General features: G+C 36.9%; 1 protein-coding gene across 1 annotated transcript in view; it reads left to right on the plus strand.

Moving 5' to 3' along the window:
- Positions 1-1,012: 1,012 nt before the first annotated feature.
- LOC141444056 (uncharacterized) overlaps positions 1,013-15,685 on the plus strand; it is a 16,169-nt gene continuing 1,496 nt past the window's right edge. The window contains exons 1-9 of the mRNA XM_074109491.1: positions 1,013-1,106; positions 2,297-2,362; positions 2,646-2,666; positions 3,957-3,980; positions 4,719-4,760; positions 5,932-5,961; positions 7,044-7,091; positions 7,350-7,412; positions 10,949-10,993. Coding sequence (XP_073965592.1) covers positions 1,035-1,106; positions 2,297-2,362; positions 2,646-2,666; positions 3,957-3,980; positions 4,719-4,760; positions 5,932-5,961; positions 7,044-7,091; positions 7,350-7,412; positions 10,949-10,993 — 411 coding nt within the window. The 5' untranslated portion in view covers positions 1,013-1,034. The remainder of the gene's footprint in view (positions 1,107-2,296; positions 2,363-2,645; positions 2,667-3,956; positions 3,981-4,718; positions 4,761-5,931; positions 5,962-7,043; positions 7,092-7,349; positions 7,413-10,948; positions 10,994-15,685) is intronic.

The raw sequence follows: 15,685 nt of genomic DNA on the forward strand, positions 1-15,685 counted from the left end.
TTTAAGTTAAGGACATCATACATATTCCTATAATCTTTTTCATGTAATTTTAAAAAAAAAATTACAATATTATATGTATTTTATTTTGTTATGAACACTTTTCTGCTAACTTTCTCGTGGAGCTTTCTTCTTGGTAATGATGGTCTTTCCGAAAGCGCTGGTAGTTAAAAGGAACATGTAAGTAAAAGAGCCCTTTGTGGCCTACTTGCAGGATAGAAAGAAAGAAAGAGTACATTTATTTGCTAAAATTCGGCACAACAAGAAAAATAAATAAAACTAACATAACCTAACCAGCAAAAAGTTGGAAAACCTCCGACTTTGTCACTTCAAAGTTCAATATCTCAAAAATGGCTTAACGGTTTTTGATGAAGCATGTCTAAGAACCATCGCTAGAAAACCTGATTTGAAACAAAAAAACCGCATTCGAATCGGTCTACCCGCTTAAGAGCTACGGTGCCACAGACAGACACAGACACAAATAGCGGTCAAACTTATAACACCCCCCTTTTTGCGTCTGGGGTTAAAAATAAGACAACCTTACATATCTTAAATATTAAGGAATAAAGAAAAGAAACATTGTGCAGAAAGAAGCAAAAAGGGCCATACTCAGCGTGTTGCCACGGCAAGCCGCATCGCTGGTTTTCAGAATAAACATTTTGATATTGTTTTTTTTTTATTAAGGTTTTATATCCCACTAATATTATAAATGCGAAAGTTTGTAAATCTGTTTGTTTGTTTGTTTGTTTGTTACCGCATCACGTCTAAACCGCTGAACCGATTTAGATGGAATTCGGTATACAGATGGTTCAAGTCTCGGGGAAGGACATAGGATAGTTTTTGTCCCGGAAAATTGCGTGTTTCCCGCGGGATAGCGATATACGAATTCTACGCGGACGAAGTCGCGGGTAACAAGCTAGTAATAAGTACCTACATATTTTTGTAACTTCGGCCGTATCGATATCTTTGCAGTTGACTGTACTCTTAGTATTAATATAAATGGTCGATAGTCGGATTGTCTTATTAAATATCCTGCCATGGCTGGGAGGTCCGTTATTTTTAGTTCGCTTATCCTAGTGACATATGGTCATTCTTTCTACCATTCCAAGGTAAGTGTTCATCTTAGTCATAGCATTATATAGGTGAAAAACTTAAGTAAATAACCTGTTGTATGTAGTGCAAAGTCCCAATCCGCACTGGGCCCGCGTGGGAACTACGGCCCAAGCCCTCTCATTCTGAGAGGAGGCCTGTGCCCAGCAGTGGGACGTATATAGGTTGGGATGATGTAGTGCAGTAGGTAGTGCACAGAATGAGGGTTTTCACAGAGGCGGAATATCGTGACGTTTGACGTTTGACGTTTGCTTGCGATTGGCTCATTTAGTTATATGGTTATTTAACCAATCACGAGCAAATTCAAAATTCAAAAAATTCAAATGATTTATTCAGTAAATAGGCCGCAATGGGCACTTTTACACGTCATTTTTTTAAACTACCAGCGCTTTCGGAAAGACCATCATTGCCAAGAAGAATGCGCCGCAAGAAACTTGGCAGGAAGTCATTTTTTCATCAAAATATAATTACAAATAAAATACTTAAAAACTATATTATACAATTAAAGAAAAAAAAATACAAAAAATAATAATACAGGAAATACAGGGATGTATGGGGTCCCTTAGTTACAATACTAAACACTAACTATATCTAAACTATATCTACGTTCAGTGGAAGTGTAGAATGCTTCCACCGTCATAAATTTTAAAATAATGATAACAATAATTTAGTTCTGAAATATACATTTCAGCAAGCGTCAAACGTCAAACGGACCTCACGACACTAACGCCATCTAGCGATATTTCGCCTCCGTGAAAACCCTCATTGTATGGGACTTAAGCCATTTTTCGAATATGGAACGTCCACTTATCTATGTCGGCGGCCGATCGTAAAATCCGCCAGATCACGAAATTCCTAGGCATATCATGAAATGCCGCCATTTCATGATATGGCTAAGGGACATCCGCCATATCGTTCAAAACTCACCGTTTAGCGATTTGCCTAGTGACGTTTAGGCAGATCATGAAATTCCTAGGCATATCATGAAGCGCCGCCATTTCATGATTTGGCCAGTTTAGGCAGATCATGAAATTCCTAGGCATATCATGAAATGCCCCCATATCGGTTCTGGCACTTCGCCGGCCGCTGCCGCGATCGAGACGTATTTTGTAACCGAAACTTACACTAAGGGCACTGATTGTTACGAACCTCTGAGTAACGTATCAGTAAAGTGTTTTTATTTTCACAGGATGGTCTCATGAGTCTGGCGCACTTGTCTTCTTCTGACTCCTACCCTATCCTACCCTATGAACATGTAGGTATTATTACAATTTTATTACTGGCAAGAGCAATAAAAGGGGATCAGATTTTTTTCTGGCTCATTTTCGATGCTTGAATGCAAATAAAAGTAATGGAATATAGAGTAACCTTTTAATGCAGATAAAATGAGTGTATTATCTACAATTGATATAAAGCGTTAACTTAAATTGTATATCTGTCGGCGAACATCGTACTTACCTACATACAACATCGTTTTTGTCATTATTCATTATTATATACCTTACCTACATACCTAACTATTTTTATTATTTTTTCAGACGTTGCCTCTGGTACATAAGGTACTAAAACATGTGTAATTAATTTAGATTATAATATATAATATATAGAATATTTTAACTATTTTTAAACTATCTTAGGTTAGTTCTTTTTTATGTATGTAAACTTATATTAATTATATTACATGTACCTATTAATTAAAATTTAGACCCTGCTTTATTAATATATAGAGTAAAAAAAGAAAAAAAAATTTTTTTTCGACATTTTACTTTAAGCGCGATTATCTCGGAAACTAGAATCGACAACAAGGTACCTTTTCCCAGATAACGCCACATATAAGTATAAGTATATACTTAATAAAAATAATACCCTAAATATTGACTTTTCTAATATTTTTGTTCATTTAAAACAGCTTGTGGTAAGTTTTAATTTAAATTCAGTATAATTATTTCAAATTATAATTAATTCAAATTTCCTTGGGACGGTTTTTCAGAAGAAAAAGCCCTCCGGCCGCGTGGTTAGACAACGTCGTCTGACGACGCTCGGCCGTCTAACCAAAAAGATTTTTAAAACTCCTCTTCTTTCTACCACGTGGATCATTGACTTCCACTTGGTTCGACCCTCGAGCTACGAGGATTATATGGTATTGATGTAGGATTCTTTCACGAGCAAATGTCCTGGAAAGGATTGATGTTCCAATAAAACAAGACACGTAAGAGCTCTTTTAAGTTTCAATAATGAATTAAGTTTACTTGGTTTTTGCCTTTGGCCTCATCAGCACGTTACGCATTGGTTAACACATTTTTCGAATTTTTTTTGGTGTTAATTGGTACTATAATTTAAATTAAAAATTACCATTTCGCAGATACAACTTCGCATAACGTCTTGTCACGTGATCAAAGTCCTTGGTCGGTTGTATCTAGTGATGGGGCACAAATACTGTGTTCAAACTCGAATATAACAATCCTCGTAGTTCAAGAATCAAACCAAGTGGAATTCACTGATCCGCGTGGTTCAAGAGGAATTTTAATAATGCTTTAGTTCCGATGGTCGACCTACGTGGAATATAATATTTCTCATAGTCCGAAATGTCGGACAGGAAGGAATCAAAATTCCTGAGCGGACCGGAGGGACAAGAAAAAAAGTGACTATTTTTTAAGTCAGATATTTTAATTTTTAGTATACAAATCATGATTTGTCCTAATTTGTTGTGTATTATGGACATAACCACAATTCTAAGAAAAAAGTAACAAAATTTGCAAAATCTAGAGAAAATCCTATATTTAAATAGAAATACCCCAGCTTTTTTCAATTCATGGTATGCTTCGAACTAATGAAGTATTTGTTTTTAGAACATTAATAATTTGAACAATGCTGTGAGTATAACTTTATCATCATCATTGCATCCTGGTATACCTAATCAGATTCATGACATATTATAAAAAAAATTGACTACATACTTTAATAACATTAACTTGCCTTGTAAGGTCGGTCAAATTTAACATACTTTCAGTGGTCCAATTGAAGTGAAAGAAAGGTACACATACGTAAGCTGGATGACAATGAAAGCCCAGTTAGCAAAATGTATACCTAGTCAGTGAAAAATTTTGTATTAAAACATTTTCTATTGAGCGATTCTGACTCTGAACTCTTCAAGTTACCGATATCGACTTGTGGATGACATGCAAGTATAGCTAGTAACACTTCATAAAAAGTACAGCCGACAAAAAGATTGTAGTGTGTCCTGTGTATACATATTCATTCATCTCGCAAGTCATGGAAATAGTAGGTACGAAAGATTTTAATATTTTTTATTATTAGGGTGTAAGTATGACAATTTAGTATTTTTGTATCTAGTTTATTAGTTTCTTGCTTGCTTTAGTAGACATAAGTAATAATAAATTAAAAAAAACTAAAACAACCCGAAGTTACCCGAAGGGTTACAAACGGAATCCTATGTCTACCCTAATGTTACTACACTATCCGTCTGTCTATTTGTTTGTCATAGGCCATGTATCTCAAGAACTGTAATAGAAAGACAGCTGTAATTTATACATGTGTACTTCTAGTTTCGTTCGTTTCGTTTTTTTATTCGTTATTTTTTTCTATTTTAGGGCAACGTTACCATCAACGAGATTAAAAGTGTAGTGGATGCTGTAAGTATTAACTTTATTAGTCATTAATCAGTAAAAAAATGTTTCTATCTGCGAGCAAAATTACATGTACCTAACTGTAAATGTACGTACCTACTAGTATTAGATGAAAGGAATGTGGTAGTGGTAGTCAATGAGACTCGTTGTAGGTGTGTGTAAAAGAACCCCTTTATTTAGTCAAACATAGATTATATATCGATCGTAAAATTCGCCAAATCACGAAATCCCTAGGCATATCGTGAAATGCCGCCATTTCATGATATGCCTAAAAGTTGGCCAGGCATATCATGATGTGCCTGAGAAACAATACGGCAGATCGATTAGAGCAACGCACTAAAAGTGGCCAATTGCCATACTACGAGTACATAACATATACCATGTACAATGCAGGAGAAACATCTTGAAGAGCTCTAGACCTTGTGTGTGAAGTACCCAATCCAGACTGAGCCCGAGTGTGAGATACGGCGTAAGCCTCATTTCGAGAGGCCTGTCCAAAGGTCGAGATGTTGATGTGATTTCTTTTCATAGTTAACAACTGTGTTTTTATTGCAGATGGACTCAGTAAGTGATTCTAGACTAGGTACTTTAGCATACTAAAGAGAGACTCTATAGAGAGAGAGAAAGAGAGGAAAATGGCAGTTCCCGCGGGATAGCGATAAACGAATACTATGCGGACGGAGTCGCGAGCAACTGCTAGTAATATTATAAAAGCGAAAATTTGTAAGTCTGTTTGTTTATTTGTCACGTCATCACGTCTAAACCGCTGGACCGATTTAGATAAAATTCGGTACAAAAATGGTTTGTTGAGCCCGGAGGAAGGACATTGGTTAGTTTTTGTCCCGGATAATTGCGTAGTTCACGCGGAATAGCGATAACCTACCTAACGGCTAGGCGTAAATAAACTTCCATTACAACTCCGCAAAAAAATTAAGGAGGCGGAGGCGAGCGGAGGTACAGTCACCTGCATATCTGCTACAGCAGAGCGTGCAAAAATATCTGACACGTCCTAGAAGTAGAGCCGTATCAGGATATTTATGAACGCTTTGCTGTGTCAGATTGGTCAAGGTGACTGTAAGATTTGTTGCGGAACTTCCGCAGTTACAGCCTTAAATATAAACAAGGGCACTAGTGAATAACACTAAGTAGGTATACTGATTGATTTGTTTGTTTTCAGAATATTGACACTCTGAATAATGCTAAAAATGTAAGTTTCATGAAATGGATTTTGCTTTACGGGATTTTGATTATTTACCTTTATCTAATAATCGAGTCCTTAGATGTTCCATTTTTCATATAAATTACATTTATAATACTGAAAATTATACAATGATAATAATTACATTGATTGTATTATCAATGAACGCCAACCTAGAGTCCAATTAATGGTGCCTGTCACGCCACAAAAGTCAAAGTCAAAATATCTTTATTCAATTTAGGCTATAACTGGTCATCGTTCCTCCACCATTACCTCTCATATTTCGTTTTCTAGAATTTTTTTACCGTACAACGGCAAAAACTACTAGACACTGGCAAAATTGTCCTCTGATGGACAGAGCCATATTTTTTTAAAGAAACAACAACAACAATAGGCTATAACTAGCACTTATGAATGTCAAAAAAAACTACCACCGGTTCGGAAAAACCTCTGTGGAGAAGCATCCGGCAAGAAAGTCAACGAGGTATATTTCCAAATATCCCTGTCACAAACATCAAAAGTGCTAGCTTCTTCCAATAAACTTTAAAGTATAATATACTTAAATAAAAAACTATTTTTAAAAAGACGCTGAACTAATGTCGTTCAATTTGACGAGTATGATCTATTATGTTGCTATGTTTTAATTACTTATTGAACTAATATCTGCCACAGGGAAACGTGCAAAAATATCTGACACGTCCTAGCGGCCCTAGTAATAGAGTCGTGTCGTTTAGACGACCAGATGGCCTAGTGGTTAGAGAACCTGACTACGAAGCTTGAGGTCCCGGGTTCGATTCCCGTGTCGGGGCAGATATTTGTATGAAAAATACGAATGTTTGTTCTCGGGTCTTGGGTGTTTACTATGTATTTAAGTATGTATCTATCTATATAATTATATTTCTCCGTTGCTTAGTACCCATAACACAAGCTTTGCTAAGCTTACTTTGGGACTAGGTCAATTGGTGTGAATTGTCCCGTGATATTTATTTATTTATTATTTATTTATTATTATTGCTGCTGGTGACTGTACTGGGACACGAGTATTCGAAAATTATATTTTAAGCTATCATGAACTCTTTTTTTTACTCCAGGGCAACGTTGTGTTTAACGACATAAAGAAACTGTCTAACTCAATACACGTACGTATATGATTTCATTAACAAAAAGAATTGTATTTATTATATTATTTACTATAGACATTACTATATTTTTTATTAATAGGTACATACATTAGAAATTAATTAAATTAAAATCAAACAACTACTCGCAATTTTTTCGTTCGCCTTTGTATATTATAGGTATTCTTTTGTTATCTGTTAATTTCATGTGTTTTTATTTACATTAAAGAGTTACAATACAATAGCTGAAATATTTTTCTTATTTTTGTTATATTCCAGAGATCTCAAAAGCTTCTGAAAAACACTGAAGTAGTGGAATTAGTCGACATAAATGCGGCAAAGGTAAATTAGTTCGTTATTTATACTATCTTATTCTAGTACAGTCAAGTGCAAAACTATGTATCTATTGGAGCCACTCAAAAATATGTTTTTCTTCTTCTTAGTCGTGTCGCTCTTGGCAGAGCGGTCGTGGTCAGATTGCGGCATCCGCGTCGGTGGTAGAGCAGTGGCGTAGCTATCGTATGGTCAGGTTATACAGTGCACCAGGGCCCCGGAGCTCAGGGGGCCGTCTAAACCTAAGCTTTGACAAGAGAGGAGCATAAGATTCGGGTCCATATCGACTCGCATACACATCGAAAGTCCGAATGTAATGTTTGTCAGAATGATCGTTTGTCATAACACTTTTTTCTCTGAATACAATAACTGTTCACAATGAGGGCTATCGTTTTTTGTCTCACTAGATGGCGCACTGTTGCGTGAGGTTTTTAAGTATGGTTTTGAAAGTCTGTTATTACGGGCGTGGAAACAAAGTTTAGATTAAAATCATATTTAATACACCTTGAAACCGTACCATATAAATATCGAGCATGCCACAGTGTTGCATAGTCCCCGTTTTGTTCGGAAAAAAGGGAGGACAAAGGTTTCCGAAAGACAAAACTGTCTCAAAACACAGACATTCATTGCCCCGGAACGCATATTTGCCATAATTAATTACAGATATTGCAAAATATTCACAAAATTATTCTAATTCTAAATAAACCCGCGTAGCTCACCCAAAAACTATGAGATTTGACATTTCGGAGACCTCACGCTACACTAGCGCCTCTAGCGGCGAATTCATTCGCGATAGCCCTCATTGTTATAAAACAAACCTAACCTAACCTATAGTATTCTATAGGATGACCCTTTAAAAAAATCAGAAAATTGTAAGGTTTCAATGGGAAAAAAATCTGACAAACGATGATTCGAACAAAAATTACGGTATGACTTTGGCGTTCCCGAAAAAGAGAGAAAAGAAATCTTACGAACAGGCTTGAGCCTCGAGCCTACTAGGGATGAGTTCAATTCACTGTATCCTATTATTATTCCTATCTATAATGTTAAAGACCATTAAGTTCAAGCCATGTACGTGGAAAGAGGGGGTGAGGGCCCTCTACAATTCGCATTATTGGGTTTGATTGTAATGTACATAGGGAGGTTTGTTTGAATAAAAGCCCGATAGATGTCGCTGTATCGGTCTCGAAAGAATCCTACATCGCGCTGGCAAGAGTTTTCTTGCACTGTATATAAGGCCTGTAAATTGGAAATAAAATATCATTCGACCAGGAACCGTGTATTCGTTCACGCCTCGAACAGGCCCAATTCTTTCTTTATGCACTGGCGCCCTTGTCCACCTATACTTCGTTTTTTTTATCATTAGAAAAAGGGTAATAAATAAATAATCTTCACGCGTCTTTTTACCCCTGACGCAAAAAGAGGGGTGTTATAAATTTGACCGCTGTGTGTGTCTATCTGTCTGTCTGTCTCTGTGTCTGTGGCACCGTAGCTCTTAAACGGGTGGACCGATTTGAATGCGTTTTTTTTATTTTTAATCAAGGTTTCTAGCGATGGTTCTTAGACATGTTTCATCAAAATCGGTTCAGCTTTTTTTGAGATATTGAACTTTGAAGTGAAAAAGTCGGGGGTTTTCCAACTTTTTGTTGGTTAGGTTAGGTTATTAATTAAAAAAAAAGACACGTCAAGATCGCTTACCTTTTTTCTAATGCAAAAAAAATTAGCTACGCCACTGTGGTAGAGGCGGGCACACGGCTCTCCGTACGATCTCCCGCCATCCCCTTTTGTTGGCAGACTGTTTGGTACAGTCAGATACGCCGTTTCCTACAGCAGCCTTCACTTGGTCAGTCCAGCGCATGGTGACCTGCCGCTCGACTGGCCCCCTCCACCTTTCTCTGCACGACTAGCCGCTCTATGGAGTCACCATCCCGCCTGGAGACATGTCCAAAGTAATTTTAAGTAATCATAATTTGATTGCTTAGTAGCGACATCTCTTGTCTGGGTGAGCGGTTAGTTCCGAAAGAATGTGACGTCTCTCGACGAAACATAGATGTCGCTAGTGCTGCTGCTTAAGTAGCGTAGAAATAAGCAACCTGAGATATGTATGCATAGGAAAAATTCGTGTCTAGACTCCTGTCCAGCGGTGGTGTGGGGGTTATAGCACGCAGCACGGATTGCTGAGGACCTGGGTTCGATTCCCAGCGCTGGTCTCTTTTTCTGGTTATTCTGTGCATCCTTGTCTCAGTTTGTATTTCCGACATAGTACTGGAGTATTGCGCGTACGACGGCTTTATTATGTCAGAATAAGAGCTTGTGACATATTTTTGAAGGGTTACATAAGTCCATGTTTTGTACTCGTTCGTTGTTGAAGCCGTGGTGGCCGAGTGGTTTGATATATGGCCTCTCAAGCAGAGGGTCGTGGGTTCAAACCCCGGCTCGCACCTCTGAGTTTTTCGGAATTCATGTGCGGAATTACATTTGAAATTTACCACGAGCTTTACGGTGAAGGAAAACATCGTGAGGAAACTTGCACGGGCCCGCGTGGGAACTACTGCCCAAGCCCTCTCTTTCTGAGGGGAGGCCTGTGCCCTGCAGTGGGACGTATATAGGCTGGGATGATGATGTTTTGTACTCTACGTTTGCACCGATTCCGATGTGTTGCGAGGAATATATTTTTCATGAACCGATAGACACGGTACGCTACGTTCTTACATATCCTTGCTCCGCTCAGCTGTTCTGTTTCCACCAGAGCTGTGCTGTGCGAGGAGAAGTAAATAAAGCGCTTCTATTGTTTCATGAAAGACACATTCCTCGCTACATATCTTCGCTCGTCTCTGGTGGAAATGCAGTCTAAATCGCGTACCAGGGTAGAACCTTGTCATAATCAATTTCGCTATGATTTCTTTGGTAACGCACTCGTAATATTTATCAAATTAAAAATTCAAAAATTCAAAATTTCAAAATTTCAAATGATTTATTCAGTAAATAGGCCGCAATGGGCACTTTTACACGTCATTTTTTTAAACTACCAGCGCTTTCGTAAAGACCATCATTGCCAAGAAGAATGCGCCGCAAGAAACTTGGCAGAAAGTCATCGGTATTGATCGCCGAAAACGCATTTAAAGTCAGTCAAAAAAATCATACCCATTAATAACTACATAATATCAAGCTTTGTAAATTAATTTGTTTGTGTAATTTACCTTGACCATTTAAACCGAGACATCCCGAGTGTCAAAGTCGATAATCGTAGTGTACCTGGGTCATTTTTTTACCCGACTGCCCAATGGAGGGTTATGTTTTTCAAGCGTATGTATGTATGTACGTGATTCAGTTTCTCGCCAGTAGGTACATATTTAATCATCTGATCGGCCCTTGAGGGGACTCGGGCCAAAAAAAAACCATCTGCGAAAATATTCCGTATTAGTTTTGAGATTCTGAGTCAGCTGCAGAAGTTGATGAGCGGTTCAGGTGCTCATTGCAACTACTCAACTGACTGTACATATATACCTACAATCTACATCGTCACCGTTAACTATATGTTTCAGGAAAAAGTGGTACAGATCGTAAAGAAAATAAAAGAAGTATTTATTGTAAGTATTTAGTTCATATACACGGTGTTAGTTATGATTTCCGTTAACTTCATCGTTGTTGAATGCTCCCCCATTAAATGAACTTTAAAGTGTTGTTATTCTGCCCTCTGTTTCAGGAGACAACAGTGATATAGTTGCTTTGAAAAATGTTTGTGCTATAAATACTGCTAGCATGCTTAGAAAATGAACCATGAAGGAATAGGTTTATAACTGTCACTGTGAGAGCCGTGGTGGCCTAGTGGTTTGACCTATCGCCTCTCAAACAGAGGGTCGTGGGTTCAAACCCCGGCTCGCACCTCTGAGTTTTTCGAAATTCATGTGCGGAATTACATTTGAAAATTACCACGAGCTATGCGGTGAAGGAAAACATCGTGAGGAAACCTGCACAAACCTGCGAAGCAATTCAATGGGGCGTGTGAAGTTCCCAATCCGCACTGGGCCCGCGTGGGAACTATGGCCCAAGCCCTCTTGTTCTGAGAGGAGGCCTGTGCCCAGCAGTGGGACGTATATAGGCTGGGATGACTGTCACACTCCTAATCTTTGGTTTGGTTAAAATCATACGTTAATGAGTGATCCTAGAGACGTTGCCATGGCAGTAGTGGAACTATAGTCGTCTACCTGACCTGCATACTATATATTGGGCTTCAATCACTCCTGCTGGCTCGTACTGAGGCACCGACTTCAAAGTAGTAGAAAATTATTTTCAAGGTTTTTGAAGTCATATCCATTTTTTGTAAAAAAAAAATTTTTCCAATTTTAGTGATTAGTAGCCAAAGTGCATCTCACAACGATTCCATTAAGCTCAAACACAGCATAGTTATATCATTTTATAAAAGAGTACCGGTACCTACGGTCTTCTTTATCGGGGTCCAGTTCACCAAATGATACTTTCTGAATGTAAATACTTGATTTAATGTTAAAAATGCCAAAATCGCTATAGGTGTGCTTTAAAAATTCGAGGGTTGCTCTCGATTTCTGTAAGATCCCATCTTCAGATCTTGACTTGGTGTCAATGAGACCACCTCGAAAGTATGTCCTTTAGAACTAAAAAAGAATTTTGAAATTCGGCCCACAACTGGCGGAGTTATCACGTAACAAACAAACAAAAAAAATACACTTGAATTGAGAACCTCCTCCTTTTTTGAAGTCGGTTAAAAAAACGTAGTGTCATCTATCACCTGTCAGTGTTAGAATTAGGTGGTTTAGTTACATAACGTTTATTTACGATGAAGGTCAAACAAAGGTCAAATGTATATTACAATACAATGCAATAGGATAAGTATTTTACAAAACAATTTTAACTTTCCCAGAGGTACGCGCAACTGGCGGGGAAAGAGTTAGACGTGAGTAATTTTTTGAAATCCCAGTAAATAATGCAGTCGCAAACAAACAAAATTGGTTTTTCCGAACCGATGGTAGTTTTTTTTTGACATTCTGTGCTTTTTACAGCATAAATTGAATAAAAGATATTCCGTATAAACAGTGGAACGTAGGTCCTCCTCCTTTTTTGAAGTCAGTTAAAAATGAGGTTACTTTGCTCCAATATTTGCTCCAAATTTCGTAATCTTTGTTTTATTTTGAAAATTATTATGCTGTGGTTTGTTCATATATGTATTTATGTAAAGTAGATCACCCCTACTATCATGCTGGATTGCTTAAACTGCGTCATAATGTTGTTTTAATACATACTTATATTAAAACTTTAATTTAACTATAATGCTCCTGAATTTAATTTCATACATAATTCATCGTTAGGTGCATTTTACACCAACATTATCATTGCACTCCGTCTTATCACTGTACGCGTCCGACAGGAAAAGAAAAGAAAATATCGGAGCAAAAAATTTAAGTTCAGTGTTGCCATTTTATCGGCAAGTGTATCGGCTACCGGGACTTCGACTTGTAAGTAATTTTAAGCAAAATACAGAATTGGAGCATAGTTAAGTTACCCAGTGGGGGGCAAACCTCATTTTACTGTTTTGACTTTTACTTTGACAAAAAAGTTTTTAAGATTGCAACTTTTTTTTTATTAAACGTCTATTTTTTTCAGATGGTAAGATTTTTATTTTGTAATTAGATGTAATTTTTTGTTTTTAATAAATAAGTAGGTGTATCGAGGTTTACAAAATGCCTAGATCGTTCTTGTTTTGGAAAAATTATTCGCAGATTAAAAACCTTTATGTGCCTACCGTAGGGTTGGGTTAATTTGGCCGTGAAGTGTAATTTCGACCCTGAGGGGTAACTTTGGCCCTGAAGAGTAGCTTGGGCCATTGGGATAACTCGGTCCGGATTTTATTATTACTTGAAATTATGGCACACAGGTAGTCGTATGGTTGGTTTTATTTACGAGTTTTTAGGGTTCCGTAGCCAAAATGGCAAAAGCGGAACCCTTATAGTTTCGCCATGTCTGTCTGTCTGTCTATCCGTCCGCGGCTTTGCGTAGGGACTATCAATGCTAGAAAGCTGTAATTTTGCACGAATATATATATATGTAAACTATGCCGACAAAATGGTACAATAAAAAATTCAAATAAAACTTGTTTAGCGTACCTCCCATAGACGAAAGAGGGGGTAATTTTTTTTCTCTCATCCAACATTGTTGGATAGGTATTTTTCGATTTAGACAAAAAAAATGTTTGCAAAATATTCAACTTAAAAGTGCAAACTTTCATTAAAATCGCCCCCCCCCCCTCTAAAATCTAAACCGGTGGGTGGAAAAAATTCAGGGTGATAGTAAGTATATCAAACTTACAAGGAAAACTATAACGGTTAAGTTTTATTGAGAATTATTAGTAGTTTAAGAGTAAATAGCAGTCTAAGGTATAAAATATACCTAAACTTGGAATATTCCGTACAAATAAAATACGAAATCCTTAGCAAAATATTACTTATTTTTTTTCGTAATGGCTACGGAATTCTATTTCGGGCGTGTCCGACACGCTCTTGGCCGGTTTTTTATTAAGTATATGTGGTTTTCATATAAATCAATCCCTCACTTGGGTCAAACTTACCCTCCATTGGGACAACGTAGCCTAGGCCGTACGGTATTTTTTGACGAAACTGAAATTTGTTTTATTTTTAGTTGCTCGACGTTCTTCTTTCCGTAAGTTGGCATTACCCATTACTGTGTGTACTGTGTGTGTGTACTGGTTGGTATTGTATCTAGTTACCTTAATGATACGATATGCCTAATATTTTTAAATTATAATGCTTTCTGTCATTGTCTTGTTTGACGTGTAAGTATATAATTTTTAAACTACAGGAGGAATAAAGTTTTCATTTTTATTTTAGGGCGGCATGGGCATATTATACAACAGGGTGCAAGACATAACAAAAAAAGACGTAAAAACATCAGATGAAGGAGTTAAACAGGTAAACTTTAACATCCCTTTAGTTAGCATTATGTGAAAAACACCTAGACGTTCAACCTATATAGTGACTAGAACTTGACTATGTGGGCCTACGCTAGCTGTCGCGGGTGCACTGCGCGGGCGCATCCTGCGGGCGCGGGTGCAGGTATACTAGGTTTTTTTTTAAATGTCCCGATCTCGTTAACAGCCCACCTTTCGAATAAAGCCATTGTATTCTATTGTGCCCTCGACTGCATGTTCAGTTTAAAATGAACGGAAATATAAAATAAAATAGTTCACTGAAATCCGACTTTATTATCTAGAGCAGAAAGTGCATTTAAAAAAAATACACGTTCGCAAATAATACTTTTCCATGAGGCTACTTGTCTATGACGCATTCAATTTTGAAAAATATTATCTGCCAACAAAGTTTTATTTAAAATGAACTCTATATTGTAAATAATAAAGTCATTATATCAATGAGCTATTTCACTTTGACTCGATATTTCACTTTCAAGGAAAACTATAACGGCTAAGTTTGCTCGAGAATTATTAGTAGTTTATGAGTAAATAGCAGCCTAAGGTATAAAATACGAAATCATTAGAAAATTATTACTTAATTTTTTCGTAATGGCTACGGAACCCTATTTTGGGCGTGTCCGACACGCTCTTGGCCGGTTTTTATTCTCTTGAATACCGAAGAGGCAAACCTAGTAGTATAATATTTAAACCTAGTAGTAAAAATTGTGTGTTGTTCCAGTTGGTACGTTCTCTTTCTGGTATGGAAATGACATTTTATACATAGTACTCAGTAAATTAATGTATCTATTTATTACGCTTAAATATGTATATTCAGCGTGTTAATGGAAAATAATATAATAAAATATTTTTTTTTTTACTTTTTTTTTTCATAATTGTACAAAATAATGTAAATAAATTCAAAAAAAAATATTAGGAACGAAGGGATACGAATAAAATAAATATTCATAACTGTATTTAATTTTGTAAGATATCAAAAATGTACTACCGCCTATAAAAGTTAAAGAAGTACCTATCTACAGATCTGTACTGAAATAATTGTTACAGTTGCAGGATGTCACAGCTACTGTAAGTATTACTATCTACCCTACCTACCTACCTATATACGGCCGAGCGTATTGGTACCCGAAAAAAGTATTGTCTTATGATGGCTAACTTTTCTCCGATAGCTATCGAGCTATGCAATTTGCTACAAGATGGCACTACCATACACATGAAAAATTATACGGATATAAAACTTTGAGAGATCGATTTCTAGACTTATCAAAACACCTCAACCCTAGGTCCTAGGTTTTCATGCCAA

The sequence above is a fragment of the Choristoneura fumiferana genome, chromosome 29 (assembly GCF_025370935.1).
Source record: "Choristoneura fumiferana chromosome 29, NRCan_CFum_1, whole genome shotgun sequence".
Classification (NCBI taxonomy): domain Eukaryota; kingdom Metazoa; phylum Arthropoda; class Insecta; order Lepidoptera; family Tortricidae; genus Choristoneura; species Choristoneura fumiferana.